Source organism: Heterodontus francisci, chromosome 1, assembly GCF_036365525.1.
Source record: "Heterodontus francisci isolate sHetFra1 chromosome 1, sHetFra1.hap1, whole genome shotgun sequence".
Lineage (NCBI taxonomy): Eukaryota > Metazoa > Chordata > Chondrichthyes > Heterodontiformes > Heterodontidae > Heterodontus > Heterodontus francisci.
This window is the reverse complement of record NC_090371.1, coordinates 497,824-520,068: the sequence shown is the minus strand read 5'-3', so window position 1 is coordinate 520,068 and position 22,245 is coordinate 497,824. Positions and strand designations below refer to the sequence as shown.

At 47.7% G+C, this 22,245-nt stretch overlaps 1 protein-coding gene across 1 annotated transcript in view; it reads left to right on the top strand.

Annotated features, from left to right (window-relative positions):
* fbxo41 (F-box protein 41) overlaps positions 1 to 22,245 on the top strand; it is a 619,689-nt gene that overhangs the window by 356,462 nt on the left and 240,982 nt on the right. Inside the window, exons 7-8 of the mRNA XM_068027311.1 lie at positions 16,139 to 16,254; positions 17,235 to 17,387. Of these exons, the coding sequence (XP_067883412.1) occupies positions 16,139 to 16,254; positions 17,235 to 17,387 (269 nt within the window). The remainder of the gene's footprint in view (positions 1 to 16,138; positions 16,255 to 17,234; positions 17,388 to 22,245) is intronic.

Genomic DNA, 22,245 nt, shown 5'->3' with positions numbered 1-22,245 from the left:
GCAAAGTACAGCTGGTGATACTCTGATATTCTATCCTGTTGTCTACACCGTCCAGATTGTCCGCGGCCACAGCTTGCGGTAAGTCCATTGTAGAGAGGAAGGAGCAGCGGAACCCTCGGGTAATAAGACTATTACAGAGGGGAAGCCTTGAGAAAAAGTTGCCCCAAACATGTAAAAAGCCACGAACGGCTCCTCGGCCACAACTTCAAAGCGCCCGCGGGAGATGTGAGGCTCGTAGTGCATCTGCAGCGCAATGTCGGCGAATTCCTGCTGGTAATGGCGCCCAAGGCTGTCGCTCACCTCCCGGAGGACGCGGATGAGCTTTCCCGGTGTTGATGGTGGGAACTGATGAAATGGTTTATTACCTGCACCCCCTTTCCCCCCCTTCCCCCCACTTCCCCTTCCCAGCTCCACTCTCCCAGCTCCCCTCCCCGCACCCCCCTCCCCCACCCTCTCCCCCCTTCACAACCCCTTCCCAGCTCCCCCCTCGCACCCCCTTCCCTCCACCCCTCCCCCTCACACCCCCTCCTCCCACCGGCATCCTCCTACCCCTGTGTAGGGGCCCTAACGACTCCTCTGCCTTGTGGGCGTCTCGGGTGAGACCAAGGCTAAGGGAGTAAACCCTAACAGAAAATCCGGAGCGGAACCCCGTAGGTGGCCATGTGTCATCTTTGGCATGTTTCCGGCAGTTCCTGCAGCCATACCGGTGCCAAACGTCGTGCTCTGCACTCCTTTGGACCCCACCAGAAAGGCCGATGGGGGTTTTGACGCTTGGGCAACTCTCAACCTTTATACATTCGCCCAGGCATGCGCCATGGAGAGGTCACTCCATAGTCGCCTCACAGCGACCGAAACAACACGGAAGGCAGCAGTTACGGGTTATAAGTACAGCTCAACTGGCGTAGAGATTGGACACCACGGGTTGCCTTTGTCGGTGGGACAGGTCATCGCACCTCACTGGACAGCTACCGCCCGCCTCAAACCGGGCAGCCCCCGGTCAATAAGGTTCTGTCCCGCCACAGTGCACCTGCTTCAATGGGTGCTTGGAGCTCAAGGTCATTGCCCGAAAAGTGGACTGCAACACCGCACCAAACAGCACGAAAAAAGGAAAGAAAGTACCAGCCCTTCGTTTTGCAAGCTGGAACGTCAGAACTATGTGTCCTGGCCTGTCGGAAGACTTTACACAAATCAACGATTCTCGGAAGACCGCCATCATTAACAACGAGCTCAGTAGACTCAATGTAGACATTGCAGTACTTCAGGAGACACGCCTCCCTGCGAGTGGATCTCTAACAGAGCAAGACTACACCTTATTCTGGCAGGGTAGGGATTCTGAAGAACCAAGACAGCACGGAGTGGGCTTCGCCATCAGAAACCCCTTGCTCAGCATGATAGAGCCTCCCTCAAATGGCTCGGAACGCATACTGTCCATCCAACTGCTCACCGCCTCTGGTCCAGTACACCTACTCAGCATCTATGCTCCAAAACTCGGCTCCCCATCTGAAGCTAAAGACCAGTTCTACGAGGAACTCCATAATTTCATTAGTAGCATCCCCAACACCGAACACCTGCTCCTGCTGGGGAACTTAATGCCAGGGTTGGGGCCGACCATGACTCATGGCCCTCCTGCCTTGGGCACTATGGCATTGGAAGGATGAATGAGAATGGACAGAGACTGCTTGAGTTGTGTACCTATCATAAACTCTGCATCACCAACTCGTTCTTTCAAAGAACAAAGAAGAACAAAGAAAATTACAGCACAGGAACAGGCCCTTCGGCCCTCCAAGCCTACGCCGATCCAGATCCTCTATCTAAACCTGTCGCCTATTTTCTAAGGGTCTGTATCTCTTTACTTCCTGCCCATTCATGTATCTGTCTAGATACATCTTAAAAGACGCTATCGTGCCCGCGTCTACCACCTCCACTGGCAACGCGTTCCAGGCACCCACCACCCTCTGCGTAAAGAACTTTCCACGCATATCCCCCCTAAACTTTTCCCCTTTCACTTTGAACTCGTGACCCCTAGTAATTGAATCCCCCACTCCAGGAAAAAGCTTCTTGCTATCCACCCTGTCTATACCTCTCATGATTTTGTACACCTCAATCAGGTCCCCCCTCAACCTCCGCCTTTCTAATGAAAATAATCCTAATCTACTCAACCTCTCTTCACAGCTAGCGCCCTCCATACCAGGCAACATCCTGGTGAACCTCCTCTGCACCCTCTCCAAAGCATCCACATCCTTTTGGTAATGTGGCGACCAGAACTGCACGCAGGATTCCAAATGTGGCCGAACCAAAGTCTTATACAACTGTAACATGACCTGCCGACCCTTGTACTCAATACCCAGTCCGATGAAGGAAAGCATGCCGTATGCCTTCTTGACCACTCTATTGACCTGCGTTGCCACCTTCAGGGAACAATGGACCTGAACACCCAAATCTCTCTGTACATCAATTTTCCCCAGGACTTTTCCATTTACTGTGTAGTTCACTCTTGAATTGGATCTTCCAAAATGCATCACCTCGCATTTGCCCTGATTGAACTCCATCTGCCATTTCTCTGCCCAACTCTCCAATCTATCTATATTCTGCTGTATTCTCTGACAGTCCCCTTCACTATCTGCTACTCCACCAATCTCAGTGTCGTCTGCAAACTTGCTAATCAGACCACCTTTACTTTCCTCCAAATCATTTATGTATATCACAAACAACAGTGGTCCCAGCACGGGTCCCTGTGGAACACCACTGGTTACACGTCTCCATTTTGAGAAACTCCCTTCCACTGCTACTCTCTGTCTCCTGTTGCCCAGCCAGTTCTTTATCCATCTAGCTAGTACACCTTGGACCCCATGCGCCTTCACTTTCTCCATCAGCCTACCATGGGGAACCTTATCGAACGCCTTACTGAAGTCCATGTATATGACATCTACAGCCTTTCCCTCATCAATCAACTTTGTCACTTCCTCAAAGAATTCTATTAAGTTGGTAAGACATGACCTTCCCTGCACAAAACCATGTTGCCTATCACTGATAAGCCCATTTTCTTCCAAATGGGAATAGATCCTATCTCTCAGTATCTTCTCCAGCAGCTTCCCTACCACTGATGTCAGGCTCACCGGTCTATAATTACCTGGATTATCTCTGCTACCCTTCTTAAACAAGGGGACAACATTAGCAATTCTCCAGTCCTCCGGGACCTCACCCATGTTTAAGGATGTTGCAAAGATATCTGTTAAGGCCCCAGCTATTTCCTCTCTCACTTCCCTCAGTAACCTGGGATAGATCCCATCCGGACCTGGGGACTTGTCCACCTTAATGCCTTTTAGGATACCCAACACTTCCTCCCTCCTTATGCCGACTTTACCGAGAGTAATCAAACATCTATCCCTAACCTCAACATCCGTCATGTCCCTCTCCTGGGTGAATACCGATGCAAAGTACTCATTTAGAATCTCACCCATTTTCTCTGACTCCACGCATAACTTTCCTCCTTTGTCCTTGAGTGGGCCAATCCTTTCTCTAGTTACCCTCTTGCTCCTTATATATGAATAAAAGGCTTTGGGATTTTCCTTAACCCTGTTTGCTAAAGATATTTCATGACCCCTTTTAGCGCTCTTAATTCCTCGTTTCAGATTGCGCCTACAATCCCGATATTCTTTCAAAGCTTTGTCTTTCTTCAGCCGCCGAGACCTTATGTATGCTTCCTTTTTCCTCTTAGTTAGTCTCACAATTTCACCTGTCATCCATGGTTCCCTAATCTTGCCATTTCTATCCCTCATTTTCACAGGAACATGTCTCTCCTGCACGCTAATCAACCTCTCTTTAAAAGCCTCCCACATATCAAATGTGGATTTACCTTCAAACAGCTGCTCCCAATCTACATTCCCCAGCTCCTGCCGAATTTTGGTATAGTTGGCCTTCCCCCAATTTAGCACTCTTCCTTTGGGACCACTCTCGTCTTTGTCCATGAGTATTCTAAAACTTACGGAATTGTGATCACTATTCCCAAAGTAGTCCCCTACTGAAACTTCAACCACCTGGCCGGGCTCATTCCCCAACACCAGGTCCAGTATGGCCCCTTCCCAAGTTGGACTATTTACATACTGCTCTAGAAAACCCTCCTGGATGCTCCTTACAAATTCTGCTCCATCTGGACCTCTAACACTAAGTGAATCCCAGTCAATGTTGGGAAAATTAAAATCTCCTATCACCACCACCCTGTTGCTCCTACATCTTTCCATAATCTGTTTACATATTTGTACCTCTATTTCACGCTCGCTGTTGGGAGGCCTGTAGTACAGCCCCAACATTGTTACCGCACCCTTCCTATTTCTGAGTTCTGTCCATATTGCCTCACAGCTCGAGTCCTCCATAGTGCCTTCCTTCAGCACAGCTGTGATATCCTCTTTGACCAGTAATGCAACTCCTCCACCCCTTTTACCTCCCTCTCTATCCCGCCTGAAGCATCGGTATCCTGGGATATTTAGTTGCCAATCATTCCCTTCCCTCAACCAAGTCTCAGTAATAGCAATAACATCATACTCCCAGGTACTAATCCAAGCCCTAAGTTCATCTGCCTTACCTACTACACTTCTTGCATTAAAACAAATGCACGTCAGACCACTAGTCCCTTTGCTTTCATCATCTGCTCCCTGCCTACTCTTTCCCTTAGTCACGCTGACTTCATTATCTAGTTCCTTGCAGGCTTTAGTTACTACCTCCTTACTGTCCACTGACCTCATTTGGTTCCCATCCCCCTGCCACATTAGTTTAAACCCTCCCCAACAGCGTTAGCAAAAGCACCCCCAAGGACATTGGTTCTAGTCCGGCCCAGGTGTAGACCGTCCAATTTGTAATAGTCCCACCTCCCCCAGAACCAGTCCCAATGTCCCAAAAATCTGAACCCCTCCATGCTGCACCATCTCTCAAGTCACGCATTGATCCTGACTATTCTTTCATTTATACTCTGACTATCACGTGGCACTGGTAGCAATCATTTCCCGGCGGAGAAGCAGGAGAAGGTAGCGACTCTTCGGTGGGTAAGTGAAGGCAACAGGAGCTGTGTTTTAAAAGTTGTTTTAAAAGTTGTACTTACTGTTTTCCTTGTGTTCAAGTTACTTTTGGCGCGGGAGGAACCGGAAGCTGGACGGCAGCAAGGACTCCTGGGTAGGTATTTTCTTTAAAGGTGCGGAGCAGAGTTAACCTGAGACACTACACATGTAGTGTTTCCCACCCATCCTCCTCCTCTAACCTAATAATAAGACCCTTTTTACCCTCCTCCTCTAGCCAAAAAGGACTGAACAGGTAAGCTATTTCACTGTTTTTGTTAATATCTATATTTGTACTTAATTAAGGGGTAATTGAGTACAAGAAATGGCAGCCAGGGGAGTGCAGTGCTCCTCCTGCAGTATGTTCGAGGTGAGGGGAACCTCCGGTGACCCTGCCGACTTCACCTGCTGGAAGTGCATCCGTCTCCAGCTCCTATCAGACCGTGTTAGGGAACTGGAGCTGGAGCTGGATGAACTGAGGATCATTCGGGAAGCTGAGGGGGTGATAGATAGAAGCTACAGGGATGTCGTTACTCCACAAAACAAAGGCAGCTGGGTAACAGTTAGAGGTGGGAAGAGGTCAGTGCAGGGATCTCCTGTGGTCGTTCCCCTCAGCAACAAGTATACAGTTTTAGATACTGTTGGGGGGGACGGCCTATCGGGGGCAGGCTGCAGTGAACGGGCCTCTGGCACGGGGTCCTGCACTGTGGCTCAGAAGGGAAGGAGGGAGAATGGGAGAGCACTAGTCATCGGGGACTCGATGGTGAGGAGTACCGACAGGCGGTTCTGTGGGCGCAAGCGAGACGCACGGATGGTTTGTTGCCTACCTGGTGCCAGGGTCCGTGATGTTTGTGATCACGTCTTCAGGATCCTTAAAGGGGAGGGGGAGCAGCCAGAGGTCGTGGTGCACATTGGCACCAACGACGTAGGAAGGAAGGGTGGCACAGATGTTAGAAGTGAGTTTAGGGAGTTAGGCTGGAAGCTGAAAGCTCGGACGGACAGAGTTGTTATCTCTGGTTTGTTGCCGGCGCCACGTGATAGTGAGGCTAGGAATAGGGAGAGAGCACAGCTGAACACGTGGCTGCAGGAATGGTGTAGAAGAGAGGGCTTCCAGTTCTTGGATAATTGGACTGCATTCTGGGGAAGATGGGACCTGTTCAAACAGGACGGGCTGCATCTGAACCAGAGGGGCACCAATATCCTGGGAGGGAGGTTTGCTAGTACTGTTCGGGAGGGTTTAAACTAGTTTGGGAGGGGGATGGGAACCGGACTTGTAGTCCAGGGACCAGTGGGTCCACTCAGAAAGACAAAGAGTGTAGTGAGGTATTGGGGAAGGTAGCACTGTCGCAGAGGACAGATGGGCACGGAGAAGGGTTAAAGTGCGTATACTTCAACGCAAGAAGCATCAGGAATAAGGTGAGTGAATTGAAGGCGTGGATGGGCACTTGGGACTACGATGTTGTGGCCATCACTGAAACGTGGATAGGTGAGGGGGAGGAATGGTTCTTGGAGGTACCTGGTTATAGATGTTTTCATAAGATTAGGAATGGTGGTAAAAGAGGTGGGGGGGTGGCATTGTTAGTTAGAAATAGTGTAACAACTGCTGAAAGAATTTTCGAGGAGGATCTGCCGACTGAGGCACTGTGGGTTGAGGTCAGGAACAGGAAAGGAGCAGTCACCTTGATGGGAGTTTTCTATCGGCCCCCCAATAGCAGCAGGGAGGTGGAAGAGCAGATTGGGAAACAGATTTTGGAAAGGAGCAGAAGTCACAGGGTAGTAATTATGGGGGATTTCAACTTCCCAAATATTGATTGGCAACTCTTTAGATCGAATAGTTTGGATGGGGTAGTGTTTGTGCAGTATGTCCAGGAAGCTTTTCTGACTCAGTATGTAGACTGCCCGACCAGAGGGGAGGCAATATTGGATTTGGTACTAGGTAATGAACCAGGGCAAGTGATAGAGCTGTTGGTGGGCGAGCACTTTGGAGATAGTGATCACAATTCTGTAGCATTCACTGTGGTAATGGAGAGGGATAGGTATGTGCAACAGGGCAAGGTTTACAATTGGGGGAAGGGTAGATATGATGCTGTCAGGCAGGAACTGAGGAGCATAAGTTGGGAGCATATGCTGGCAGGGAAGGGCACGGTCGAAATGTGGAACTTTTTCAAGGAGCAGATAGTAGGGGCCATTGATAAGCATGTCCCTGTCAGACAGGGAAGGGATGGTCATGTGAGGGAACCGTGGTTGACAAGAGAGGTTGAGAGTCTTGTTAGGAAGAAGAAGGATGCGTATATAAGGTTGAGGAAAAAGGGCACAGGCATAGCTCTGGAGGGATACAAGATGGCCAGGAAGGATCTGAAGAAAGGGGTTAGGAGAGCTAAGAGAGGGCATGAAAAATGCTTGGCGGGTAGGATAAAAGAAAACCCCAAGGCCTTTTACGCGTATGTCAGAAATATGAGGATGACTAGGGGGACCGTAGGTCCGGTCAAGGACAATAGCGGGAGACTATGTGTTGAGCCGGAAGAGATAAGTGAGGTTTTGAATGAGTACTTCTCTTCGGTATTTACGAATGAGAAGGGGTGTATTACTGAAGAGGACGGTGTGAAACAGACTGGTAAGCTCGAGGAAGTGCTCGTTAGGAGGGAAGATGTGTTGGGGTTTTTGAATAACTTGAAGATAGACAAGTCTCCCGGGCCTGACGGGGTATATCCAAGGATGTTATGGGAAGCAAGGGATGAAATTGCAGAGCCGCTGGCAATGATCTTTTCATCTTCTCTGTTGACGGGGGTGGTACCAGGTGATTGGAGGGTGGCAAATGTTGTGCCCCTGTTCAAGAAAGGGAATAGGAACAACCCTGGGAATTACAGGCCAGTTAGTCTTACTTCGGTGGTAGGCAAGTTGATGGAAAAGGTGCTGAGGGATAGGATTTCTGAGCATCTGGAAAGACACTGCTTGATTCGGGACAGTCAGCACGGTTTTGTGAGGGGTAGGTCTTGCCTCACAAGCCTGATTGAATTCTTTGAGCAGGTGACCAAGCAAGTGGATGAGGGTAAACCAGTGGATGTGGTGTACATGGATTTTAGTAAGGCATTTGATAAGGTCCCCCATGGTAGACTTATGGAGAAAGTCAGGAGGCATGGGATAGTGGGGAATGTGGCCAGTTGGATTAAGAATTGGCTAACTGATAGAAGGCAGAGAGTGGTCTTAGATGGTAAATACTCAGCCTGGAGCCCTGTTACCAGTGGCGTGCCACAGGGATCAGTTCTGGGTCCTCTCCTGTTTGTGATTTTTATTAACGACTTAGATGAGGAAGTCGAAGGGTGGGTCAGTAAATTTGCAGATGATACAAAGGTTGGTGGAGTTGTGGATACCGAGGAGGGCTATTGTCGTCTGCAAAGGGACTTGGATAGGTTGCAGTGCTGGGCTGAAAAGTGGCAGATGGAGTTTAACCCTGAAAAGTGTGAGGTCGTCCATTTTGGAAGGACAAACACGAATGCAAAATACTGGGTTAACGGTAGGGTTCTTGGGCATGTGGAGGAGCAGAGAGACCTTGGGGTCTATGTGCATAGATCGTTGAAGGTTGCAACTCAAGTGGATAGGGCTGTGAAGAAGGCATATGGGGTGTTAGCGTTCATTAGCAGAGGGATTGAATTTAAGAGCCGTGAGGTGATGATGCAGCTGTACAGGACCTTGGTAAGGCCTCATTTGGAGTACTGTGTGCAGTTCTGGTCGCCTCATTTTAGGAAGGATGTGGAAGCCTTGGAGAGGGTGCAGAGGAGATTTACCAGGATGTTGCCTGGAATGGAGAATAAGTCTTACGAGGAAAGGCTGAACATTCTAGGCCTCTTCTCATTAGAACGGAGAAGGATGAGGGGTGACATGATAGAGGTTTATAAGATGATCAGGGGAATAGATAGGGTAGACAGTCAGAAACTTTTTCCCCGGGTGGAGCAAAGCGTTACAAGGGGTCATAAATTTAAGGTGAAGGGTGGGAGATATAAGGGGGATGTCAGGGGAAGGTTCTTTACCCAGAGAGTGGTCGGGGCATGGAATGCCTTGCCTGGGGAAGTTGTTGAGTCAGAAACTTTAGGGACTTTCAAACGGCTTTTAGATAGGTATATGGATAAAGGTGAATGATGGGGTATAGATTAAATTGTCCTTGACAGAGGACAAAGGATCGGCACAACATCGTGGGCCGAAGGGCCTGTTCTGTGCTGTATTTTTCTATGTTCTATGTTCTATGTTCTATGTTCTATGTTTTTCTATGTTCTATGTTCTAACTACCTCTGAGGTCCTACTTTTTAACTTGGCTCCTAACTCCCTAAACTCTGCTTGCAGGACCTCATCCCGTTTTTTTACCTATATCATTGGTGCCTATGTGCACAACGACAACTGGCTGTTCACCCTCCCCCTTCAGAATGTTCTGCAGCCGATCTGAGACATCCCTGACCCGTGCACCTGGGAGGCAACATACCATTCGGGAGTCTCGTTTTCGACCACAGAACTGCCTATCTACTCCCCTTACAATCGAATCCCCTATGACTATAGCCCTTCCACTCTTTTTTCCGCCCTTCTGAACAGCAGAGCCAGCCACGGTGCCATGAACCTGACTACTGCTGCCTTCCCCTGGTGAGCCATACCCTCAACAGTATCCAAAACGGTATATCTGTTGTGGAGGGAGATGACCGCAGGGGACACCTACGCTGCCTTCCTGCTCTTTCTCTGCCTTTTCGTCACCCATTCCCTTTCTCCCTCAGCAATCCTAATCTGCGGTGTGACCAATTCGCTAAACGTGCTATCCACTACCTCCTCAGCATCGCGGATGCTCCAAAGTGAGTCCATCCGCAGCTCCAGAGCTGTCATGCGGTCTAACAAGAGCTGCAGCTGGACACACTTCCTGCACGTGAAGGAGTCAGGGACATCAGCCGTGTCCCTGAGCCCCCACATTGAGCAAGAGGAGCATAACACGGGTCTGAGATCTCCTGCCATTTTTAATCTTAAGCTTAACTTTGTCTGAAACTTAGATAAATGAAAAAGGAACTAAAAGTTTTTCCCAATCACACGATAAAAAACAAAGTAGAAAAAGCCTTACCTTATCTACACACCACCGAGTCCTTTTTTTTTGGTTAGAGGAGGAGGGCGGGTGGGAGACACTACCCGTGTAGTGTCTCGGGTTCACACTAAACTCTGTCACCAGGTTTCATGGAGGCACCCAATATCACGTCGTTGCACCAGCTGGACCTCATCGTCACAAGGCGAGCCTCCTTAAACAGTGTTCAAGTCACACACAGCTTCCACAGTGCGGACTGTGACACCGAACACTCCCTGGTGTGCAGCAAGGTTAGACTCAGACCAAAGAAGTTGCATCACTCCAAGCAGAAGGGCCACTCGCGCATCAACACGAGCAGAATTTCTTATCCACAGCTGTTACAAAAATTTCTAAATTCATTTGTAAAAGCCCTTCAAAACACTCCCACAGGGGATGCTGAGACCAAGTGGGCCCACATCAGAGATGCCATCTATGAGTCAGCTTTGACCACCTATGGCAAACGTGTGAAGAGAAATGCAGGCTGGTTTCAATCTCATTTTGAAGAGCTGGAACCTGTCATAGCCGCTCAGCACATTGCACTGTTGAACTACAAGAAAGCCCCCAGCGAGTTAACATCCGTAGCACTTAAAGCAGCCAGAAGCACTGCACAAAGAACAGCCAGGCGCTGCGCAAAGGACTACTGGCAACACCTGTGCAGTCATATTCAGCTGGCCTCAGACACCGGAAACATCAGAGGAATGTATGATGGCATTAAGAGAGCTTTTGGGCCAACCATCAAGAAGATCGCCCCCCTCAAATCTATATCAGGGGACACAATCACTGACCAACGCAAGCAAATGGACCGCTGGGTTGAGCACTACCTAGAACTGTACTCTAGGGAGAATGTTGTCACTGAGACCGACCTCAATGCAGCCCAGCCTCTACCAGTCATGGATGAGTTGGGCGTACAGCCACCAAAATCGGAACTCAGTGATGCCATTGATTCTCTAGCCAGCGGAAAAGGTCCTGGGAAGGACAGCATTACCCCTGAAATAATCAAGAGTGCCAAGCCTGCTATACTCTCAGCACTCCATGAACTGCTTTGCCTGTGCTGGGACGAGGGAGCAGTACCTCAGGACATGCGCGATGCCAATATCATCACTCTCTATAAAAACAAAGGTGACCGCGGTGACTGCAAAAACTACCGTGGAATCTCCCTGCTCAGCATAATGGGGAAAGTCTTTGCTCGAGTCGCTTTAAACAGGCTCCAGAAGCTGGCTGAGCTCGTCTACCCTGAGGTACAGTGTGGCTTTCGTGCAGAGAGATCGACCATTGACATGCTGTTCTCCCTTCGTCAGATACAGGAGAAATGCCGCGAACAACAGACGCCCCTCTACGTTGCTTTCATTGATCTCACCAAAGCCTTTGACCTCGTCGGCAGACGTGGTCTCTTCAGACTACTAGAAAAGATCGGATGTCCACCAAAGCTACTAAGTATCATCACCTCATTCCATGACAATATGAAAGGCACAATTCAGCATAGCGGCACCTCATCAGACCCCTTTCCTATCCTGAGTGGCGTGAAACAGGGCTGTGTTCTCGCACCCACTTCTTCTCCCCGCTGCTCTCACATGCGTTCAAGTCTTCAGAAGAAGGAATTTTCCTCCACACAAGATCAGGGGGCAGGTTGTTCAACTTTGTCCGTCTTAAGAGCGAAGACCAAAGTACGGAAAGTCCTCATCAGGGAACTCCTCTTTGCTGACGATGCTGCTTTAACATCTCACACTGAAGAGTGTCTGCAGAGTCTCATTGACAGGTTTGCAGCTGCCTGCAACGAATTTGGCCTAACCATCAGCCTCAAGAAAACGAACATCATGGGACAGGACTTCAGAAATGCTCCATCCATCAATATCGGCGACCACGCTCTGGAAGTGGTTCAAGAGTTCACCTACCTAGGCTCAACTATCACCAGCAACCTGTCTCTCGATGCAGAAATCAACAAGCACATGGGAAAGGCTTCCACTGCTATGTCCAGACTGGCCAAGAGAGTGTTGGAAAATGGCGCACTGACACGGAACACAAAAGTCCGAGTGTGTCAAGCCTGTGTCCTCAGTACCTTGCTCTATGGCAGCGAGGCCTGGACAACATATGTCAGCCAAGAGCAACGTCTCAATTCATTCCATCTTAGCTGCCTCCGGAGAATCCTTGGCATCAAGTGGCAGGACCGTATTTCCAACACAGAAGTCCTCGAGGTGGCCAACATCCCCAGCTTATACACACTACTGAGTCAGTGGCACTTGAGATGGCTTGGCCATGTGAGCCGCATGTAAGATGGCAGGATCCCCAAAGACACATTGTACAGCGAGCTCGCCACTGGTATCAGACCCACCGGCCGTCCATGTCTCCGCTTTAAAGACGTCTGCAAACGCGACATGAAGTCCTGTGACATTGATCACAAGTTGTTGGAGTCAGTTGCCAGCGATCGCCAGAGCTGGCGGGCAGCCATAAAGGCGGGGCTGAAGTGTGGCGAGTCGAAGAGACTTAGCAGTTGGCAGGAAAAAAGACAGAAGCGCAAGGGGAGAGCCAACTGTAACAGCCCCGACAAACAATTTTTTCTGCAGCGCTTGTGGAAGAGTCTGTCACTCTAATATTGGCCTTTATAGCCACTCCAGGCGCTGCTCCACAAACCACTGACCACCTCCAGGCGCTTACCCATTGTCTCTCGAGACAAGGAGGCCAAAGAAGAAGAAGACTTATGGATGGATATACTTGCATTGGAGGTGGCGCAGTGAAGGTTTTGCTAGATTAGTTTCTGAGATGAAGGGGTTTCTCTTTGAGAAGCTGAGTGAATTGGGTCTGAACTCTCTGGAGTTTAGAAGAATGAGAGGTGATCTCATTGCAAAATACAAGAGTCTGAAAGAGATTGACAGGATTGACATGGAGAGGCTGTTTTCTCTGGCTTGAGAATCTAGAACGCAGGGGCCCAACCTCAAGGACAGGGGTCGATCATTATGCGCTGAGATGAGGAGAAACCTCTTTACTCAAAAGGTAATCTCTGGAATTTGCTACACGAGAGGGTTGTGGATGCTCCATCATTGAGTATATTTAAGACTGATATAGACAGTTTTTTGGTCTCTCAGGGAAGCAAAGGAGGTGGGGAGCGGGCAGGAAAGTGGAGTTGAGGCAGAAGATCAGTGTTACGGACAGATGGTAAGGGTGTGGCTGGTTCCCACTGTCCACCTCCCAACTGACTATGTTAAAATGATGAGTTAGCCCTGAGTGTTTTTAGGGTCAAATAAACAGACAAATGACAGGTTTTCTTGTTGGTTTAAAACAGAAGGTTAACAATTTAATGAACAATATTCATTCCCTGAAATGTTCGCAACACCATTCATGCATGCATTCACTCCCACCTGCACTCTCAAGAGAAGATAGATAGAAGGTAAACGGTAAGAGTTTAAGGTGTGGTAGGCGCTCGTGGTTTATGGTAAACCTGTTGAATCTTCTAAATAGGACAGTCTCTTACAGATGCAGGCCTGGATGTTTGTAGTCTTGAACTTCTTGAGGTGTTGTAGATTTCTGGTGGTTAAGATTTCAGACTGGAGGTGGCGGTCACTTTCAGTTCTCTTCTGCTCCAAGTTGAAGTGTAGAATTAGCAGCAGGGCTTCTTCCTTGTTTTGGCTGGATCTTTCCACAGCCCCTGGCTTGACTGCCTTTTCTGTCATGTCGCTGTGATCTCTCCCTCTCTCTCCAGAGAGTTACCTTTTAAAGTCAAAATGCATCAGAGGCTCTGTGAGTTGACACATGGCCTTCTCTCCTGGTGTGACTACACAATGGACCAGGATGTGGCAACCATGGCTATTTATTAATGTTTGAATGGGTACTATTCTGTTATGATGTGTCTACTTCACATCTTTGTCTCAGAAAAAAACCATTCAATTCGGGAATGGCTCTTGATGGTACCAGGATGGGTGTAGTCGACACCTCTTGATCTGGAATGTATCCTTTTGTCCTTTCTAGACAGGCAGTTTGAATACACAGGCCAGGTCATCTGCCCTTCAGTGGCCATCATGCAGCACATTGTCCACTTTTTTAAAGGAGAAGTCAATTTCAAAGTCCACATTGAATAAAACTTGTGTCTTAAAAGTAGGAATATGATATGTTTTTACTGGGCATGACAATCAGGCATGGTTGTATTGAATGGTGGAGGAGGCTTGAGGGGCCAAATGGTCTACCCCCACTCCTATTTCTTACATTGTGTTCTTGCATTCCAGCAAGTGCAAAAGGTAGAGGAACCAAACTAGGTCTCCTTGAATGACCGGGGAGATAGAGAATATGCTGAAACAAAAAAAAGAGGGTATATGATGCTTAACAGGTGAATTCTTAAAGTGACAACCAGGTTGAATAAAATAAGTTGAGAGCACAAGTGAAGAGGGAAGTAAGACTGGCAAAGAGATTATGAGAACAGAGTGGCAGTTAACATAAAAGGGAACCCAAAAATCTTCTAACAGTAAGCAGATAGTAAGAGGCAGGCTGGGCCCTTTGGGGACAAAAAGGTTTATATATTTGCTCTTTGTAGTATCTATAAATGATTTGGAGGAAAATGTAACTGGTCTGATTAGTAAGTTTGCGGACGACACAAAGGTTGGTGGAGTTGCGGATAGTGATGAGGATTGTCAAAGGTACAGCAGGATATAGATCGGTTGGAGACTTGGGCGGAGAAATGGCAGATGGAGCTTAATCCGGACAAATGTGAGGTAATGCATTTTGGAAGGTCTAATGCAGGTGGGAAGTATATAGTAAATGGCAGAACCCTTAGGAGTATTGACAGGCAGAGAGATCTGGGCGTATAGGTCCACAGGTCACTGAAAGTGGCAACGCAGGTGGATAAGGTAGTCACGAAGGCATACGGCATGCTTGCCTTCATCAGTCGGGGCATAGAGTATAAAAATTGGCAAGTCATGCTGCAGCTGTACAGAACTTTAGTTAGGTCACACTTAGAATATTGCGTGCAATTCTGGTTGCCACACTACCAGAAGGACGTGGAGGTTTTGGAGAGGGTACAGAAGAGGTTTACCAGGATGTTGCCTGGTCTGGAGGGCATTAGCTATGAGGAGAGGTTGGATAAACTCGGATTGTTTTCACTGGAATGACGGAGGTGGAGGGGCGACATGATAGAGGTTTACAAAGTTATGAGCGGCATGGACAGAGTGGATAGTCAGAAGCTTTTTCCCAGGGTGTAAGAGTCAGTTACTAGGGGACATAGGTTTAAGGTGCGAGGGGTAAAGTTTCGAGGGGATGTGCGAGGCAAGTTCTTTACACAGAGGGTGGTGAGTGCCTGGAACTTGCTGCCGGGGGAGGTGGTGGAAGCAGATACGATAGCGACGTTTAAGCGACATCTTGACAAATACATGAATAGGATGGGAATAGAGGGATATGGGCCCCGAAAGTGCAGAAGGTTTTAGTTTAGGCAGGCATCAAGATCAGCACAGGCTTGGAGGACCGAATGGCCTGTTCCTGTGCTGTACTGTTCTTTGTTCTTTGTTCATTAGCTTGGGCCTCTGGATTACGAGTTCAATGACCATTAGGCCACCATCTCTACCCCAGAGGGCTGTGGCTGCTCAGTCATTGAGTGTATTCAAGACTGATAGATTTTTGGACTCCAAGATAATGGATATAGGGATCAGGTAGGAATATGGATTTGAGATCAAAGATCATCCATCTTATTGATTTTTTCCTTTACTATTGAATGCTGAAGCAGGATTAAGGGGCCGTATGGCCTACTCCTGCTCCTATTTCTTATGTTCTGCAGAAGAGCTCATGGGACCTGCCTGTGCTATCGGGCCTAGTACTGTGATAAAGGATGGAGAAGCATTTTGAAAGTTAAACTTGGTTTTGGGCATAGGTTAATCACAGACTGATATGCAGTGCCAACTGTAGATGGCAGAAAGATCAGAATAAGATTATCTACTTGTTTGTAACATCCTGCATCTCTTTTATTCATGTATATGGGTGAAATCTGTTTGGCAACTACGCTATCACGATATTCTGTCTGTTTTAGTTCATGGTGACCCTTTCCCAGTGGTGTACACAGACGCACTCACTCACTCTACAAAGCATCAAACCTCGTCCAAAAGGGAAGAAGGAGAGTAAGGAGGAATATCTTAAAAGCACACAGTGAGTATCACCTCATCCATTATCAAGACTTCTTTACTCAGAGAGTGATGAGAATGTGGAGTAGTTGAAGCAAATAGTATTGATACATTTAAGGGGAGGATAGATAAGCAAAAGAAAGAGAAGGGAATAGAGGGTTATGATAGATCTGGATGAGGAAAGGCAGGAGGAAGCTTGAGTGCAGTATAAACGCCAACATGGACTGGTTGGGCCAAGTGACCTGTTTCTGTGCTGTATATCCTATGTACTACTGAGTTGTGTTGCAATTGATAACCACTGTTTTTGGTTATTTAATTAATATACTTTACCTATAAAACTACCAGTTCTGCTGCTAAGGTAGGTTTCATGCTTTTGGGAGCTGAGTCTAAACTAGAGAAAATAAAATGCGTTCAGAGAAGTGTTTCATTAAGATACAGCAATCCAAATGGTTTATCAATTGAATCCAGCATCTGAAATTTGCTGTCAAATCATATTAAGGAATCTGTAGTCTCAATAATTATCGAATTATACTTCAAAACTCTTGCAAATCAGCTCCTAAATAATTCACGTTAATGTTTAACTTGTTCTGCTAAAGGCAAGAAAAATGCAAGCCAGGCAACTAACCTGGTGAGAAAGAGACTTTGCCTCTTTGTTCCTATTTCTATTTTTGGTTCCTTCACACTTTTTATCAAGCTCTGTATGATAATTCTGAAGATATTTGAAATATTTTGGGTCTGGGTTTAAAAACATGTTTTAATTCTGCTTGGTTGAGGCCAATTTGCTATTAGCAATTATGTTATTCCTCTGCAAAACTCTGATTATATTTGGCAATGTTGTTGAAAGCAGCTGTAAAATGCTGGGAGTGGAAAAGATAGAGATCAGCCACCAATTATGACACAAAGGAAGTCGAATTGCAACGAGCTCTGGTGTCAAGGTAAATAAAGAACGTAATGTATGTTTACACTAAGTACATAAATGGACACATATTTAACTTTCTTATGTAGTGGCTGTCTGGAGACTGGGCTGGAATCCCTGCTGAAGGCGGCTGGCAGCAACCTCCTAATTCTGAAGGTATCCCATTGTCCAAACATCCTGACTGACCGTTCACTTTGGTTGGCAAGCTGCTACTGCCGTGCACTACAAGCAGTAACTTACAGGTGAGTAAAATGATCATTTTTTTAATAACTTATCTGGGCAGTACTGGGAGAAATAATTAGGGCAACAAACTTAATTCTGTTTATAAATAAAGACAGATAATACTGGAAACACTCAGCAGGTCTGGAAGCATCAAAGGAGAGAGAAACAGAGAACAAAGAATAAAGAACAGTACAGCACAGGAACAGGCCATTTGGCCCTCCAAGCCTGCGCCGATCTTGACGCCTGCCGAAACTAACACCTTCTGCACTGCGGGGGCCCATATCCCTCTATTCCCTTCCAATTCATATATTTGTCAAGATGTCTCTTAAACGTCACGATCGTATCTGCTTCCACCACCTCCCCCGGCAGCAGGTTCCAGGCACTCACCACCCTCTGTGTAAAAAAACTTGCCTCACACATCCACTCTAAACTTTGCCCCTCGCACCTTAAACCTATGTCCCCTAGTAAATGACTCTTCCACCCTGGGAAAAAGCTTCTGACTATCCACTCTGTCCATGCCGCTCATAACTTTGTAAACCTCTATCATGTCGCCCCTCCACCTCCGTTGTTCCAGTGAAAACAATCCGAGTTTTTCCAATCTCTCCTCATAGCTAATGCCCTCCAGACCAGGCAACATCCTGGTAAACCTCCTCTGTACCCTCTCCAAAGCCTCCACGTCCTTCTGGTAGTGTGGCGACCAGAATTGCACGCAATATTCTAAGTGTGGCCTAACTAAGGTTCTGTACAGCTGCAACATGACTTGCCAATTTTTATACTCTATGCCCCGACCGATGAAGGCAAGCATGCCGAATGCCTTCTTGACTACCTTATCCACCTGCATTGCCACTTTCAGTGACCTGTGGACCTGTACGCCCAGATCTCTCTGCCTGTCAATACTCCTAAGGGTTCTGCAATTTACTGTATACCTCCCACCTGCTTTATACCTTCCAAAATGCATTCCCTCACATTTGTCCGGATTCAACTCCATCTGCCATTTCTCCGCCCAAGTCTCCAACCGATCTATATCCTGCTGCATCCTCTGACAATCCTCATCATTATCTGCAACTCCACCAACGTTTGTGTCATCCGCAAACTTACTAATCAGACCAGCTACATTTTCCTCCAAATCATTCATATATACTACAAACAGCAAAGGTCCCAGCACTGATCCCTGCGGAACACCACTAGTCACATCCCTCCATTCAGAAAAACACCCATCCACTGTTATCCTCTGTCTTCTGTGACCGAGCCAGTTCTGTATCCATCTTGCCAGCTCACCTCTGATCCCGTGTGACTTCACCTTTTGCACCAGTCTGCCATGCGGGACCTTGTCAAAGGCTTTACTAAAGTCCATATAGACAACATCCACCGCCCTTCCCTCATCAATCAAAGGCTAGAATTTTATGCTCCCCAAAGAGCGGGATGGTGGTGGGTGGGGGGTGTAAAAGGAATGGGAGGCTTGGGGAGCCCTTCCCGACCCACATCCGACTCCAGCACCGCCGCCATTTTACGCAGGGTGGCGACAGCGAAAAATGGCCCACATGCCCCAAGCCAATCAGGGCCCTTAAGTGGCCAGTTAATGGCCACTTAAGGGCCTCTGCCTGCCACCATGGGGATTTTACCATTGGCAAGCAGGTGGCCCAGGTCCGCGAAAAGCCGCCTGTTAAAGGTAGGCGACTTTCTGATGTCCTGGGCAGGGGGGCCCTCCTGGTCAGGCACCCTGAGGGTTGCCCCGATGCCCCAGCCATCCCCAATGCCCAACACGCACCCCCGCCCGCCCGGCCCCAATCGTCCCCCTTGCCGTGCCGGGGCCCGACCGATTGCCCCCGGTGAGGCCCCAAAACCTTACCCGTTGTTCGAGGCTTCAACAGGGATGCAGTCCAAGCAGTGGCCACCGCTCCCGGTGGTGCTGCTGGGACAGGGAGCTGCTGGCCCGCTGATTGGCCAGCAGCTCCATTAGGTGGGACCTCCTGCCTCAATGAGGTGGAAGTCCCGCCTCAGACCAATTAAGGGCCTGGGGACCATAAAGTGCAGTCTGGATCCCCAGGCCAGGCTGAGGCGGGATGGCCACCGACTTTTCAGTCAGTGGATGGCTCCCATCCGATGATGGTAAAATTCCGGCCAGAGTTAATGTTTCAGGTAGATGACCTATCATCTGAACTGGGAAAGATTAGAGATGTAACAGGTTTTCAGCAAGTACAAAGGCAGTAAAGGGGTTGTGGGGGATGCGGTGTAAGGACAAAGGGGAAAGTCTGTGATACGGTGGAAGGCAGGAAAGATTAACTGACAAAAGGGATGGTGGTGTAAGGCAGAAGAAAATGATAATATGATAAATAAAGGAACAAAAGATGGGTCTAATGGAGGTGTGAATGAGAATCACAGAATCATCACCGACAGCGGCTAGCTGAAAATATTGGGCAGAAGTTATGATCTGAAATTGTTGAACCTTGATAAAAATTTGTTGTTATGATGAACCTTTATAAAGCTCTGGTTAAGCCACAAGTAAAGTATTGCGTCCATCTCTGGTCGCCACATTTTAGGAAGGATGTGAGGGTTATTGAAAGGGTGCAGAGGAGATTTAACAGAATGGTTCCAGGGTTGAGGGATTTTAGCTACAAGGTTAGGTTGAAGAAGCTGGGGTTGTTTTCCTTGGAGGAAAGGAGATTAAGGTAAGATTTGATGGCGGTGTACAAGATTATGGCAGGTTTAGGTAAAGTAGATGAAAGGTCTGGAGGACACAGATTTGAGGTTTTACTAAGAGTTGTAATAGGTATATAAAGAAGAATTTTTTTCTGCAGCGAGTGGTAAAGACCTGGAACTCGCTGCCTACAAAAGTGGTGAAAGCAAAGACAATGAATGATTTCAAAAGGAAATTGGAAGGCCACTAAAACGAAATGAATTTGCAGGGCTGCGGAGATAGAGGAAGGGAATAGGACTGATTGAACTGGTCCACAGACAGCTGGCATGGAATCGATGGGCCAAATGGCCTGCTCCTGCTCCTATGTGCCTAAGAAGGGGAGAAGTGTCAGAGATAGACCATGTGAAGGTGAGACACCGGTGGAAATTGGAAGCAAAGTTGATGAAGTTTTCCAGTTCAGGGTGGGAGCAGGAAACGGTACCGATACAGTCATCAATGTATCGGACAAAGAGTTGGGGGAGGGGGCATGAACAGGACTGGAACAAGGAATTTGAACATACCCCACAAAAAGACAGCATAACTGGGACCCATGTGGGTGCCCGTCGCAATACCTTTTATTTGGATGAAGTGAGTGGAGTTGAAGGAGATGTTGTTCAAAGTGAGAACAAGTTCAGCCAGGCGGAGGAGGGTGGTAGTGGATGGGGAGTGGTTGGGCCTCTGTTCAAGGAAGTAACTGAAAGCCCTCAGACCACAGGTTTAGAGAGATTGAACGTCCATAGTGAAGAGGAGGCGGTTAGGGCCAGGAAACTGGAAATTGTTGAAATGACGTATGGCATCAGAAGAGTCACAGATGTAGGTGGGAAGAGACTCCACTCACTTCCTCCAAATAAAAGGTGTTGTTATGGGTACCTGCAAAAAATTCAGTTAGGTTAGTCAAGCATGATCTGCCTTTCACAAATCGATACTTAATTCACTTAAACATCTCCAAATGCGTCTTAATTTTTTTTCTCTGATTATTGTCTCTAAAACCTTGCTCACCACTGATGTTAAACTAATTGGCCTTTAGTTACCAGGACGGTCCTCACACCCTTTCTTGAGTAAGGGTGTCACATTGGCCACTCTCCAATCTTCTGGCACCTCCCCCATATCTAGGGAAGATTGGAAGATTATGGAAAGCACTTCTCCCAACACCATCCCCACTTCCGTAAGCAACTTGGGATGCAAGCCATCCGAACCAGGTAACTTATGTACCCGAAGCATAGCCAGCCTTTCCAGTACATCCTCCTTCTCAATTTTGTACCCTATATATTGCTTCTACTCTCTGCTTCTACTGATATTTTGTCAGATTCCTCTTCTTTAGTAAATACTGTTACTAAATACTCATTAATTATTCTAACTTTGCCCTGTGTCTCAAAGCATATATTATCCTCTTTGTCCCGATTAGGCCCCACACAACCTCTTACTACCCGCTGGCTATGCTTAGGGTACATAAGTCACCTGATCCAGATGGCTTGCATCGCAGGTTGTTAAAGGAAGTGGGATGGAGATAATGGAAGGGCTTGCCATAATCTTCCAATCTTCCCTAGATATGGGGGAGATGCCAGAGAATTGGACAGTGGTAAATGTGACACCCTTATTCAATAAAGGGTCATAGAGTATTAGAGTTATTCAGCACAGAAACAGGCCCTTCAGCCCATCGTGTCTGTGCCGACCATCAAGCACCTAACTATTCTAATCCCATTTTCCAGCACTTGGCCCATAGCCTTGTATGCTATGGCGTTTCAAGTGCTCATCTAAATACTACTTAAATGTTGTGAGGGTTCCTGCCTCTACTACATCTTCAGGCAGTGCGTTCCAGATTCCAACCACCCTCTGGGTGAAAACATTTTTCATCAAATCCCCTCTAAACCTCCTGTACCTGACCTTAAATCTATGCCCCCTGGTTATTGACACCTCATCGAAGGGAAAAAGTTTCTTCCGAACTAACCTATCAATGCCCCTCAAAATTTTGTATCCCCTGGCTGCGAGGTTTGCTAGCGTCACTCGGGAGGGTTTAAACTAGTGTGGCAGGGGGGGTGGGAACCAGAGCAGTAGGAAATAAATGAGGGGGAACCAGTAAATAAGGCCAGTAAGACTAAGAGGAAGAGCAGGCAGGGAGATGTTGCTAAGCACAGCGGGACTGGTGGTCTTAAGTGCATTTGTTTCAATGCGAGAAGTATAACAGGTAAGGCAGATGAACT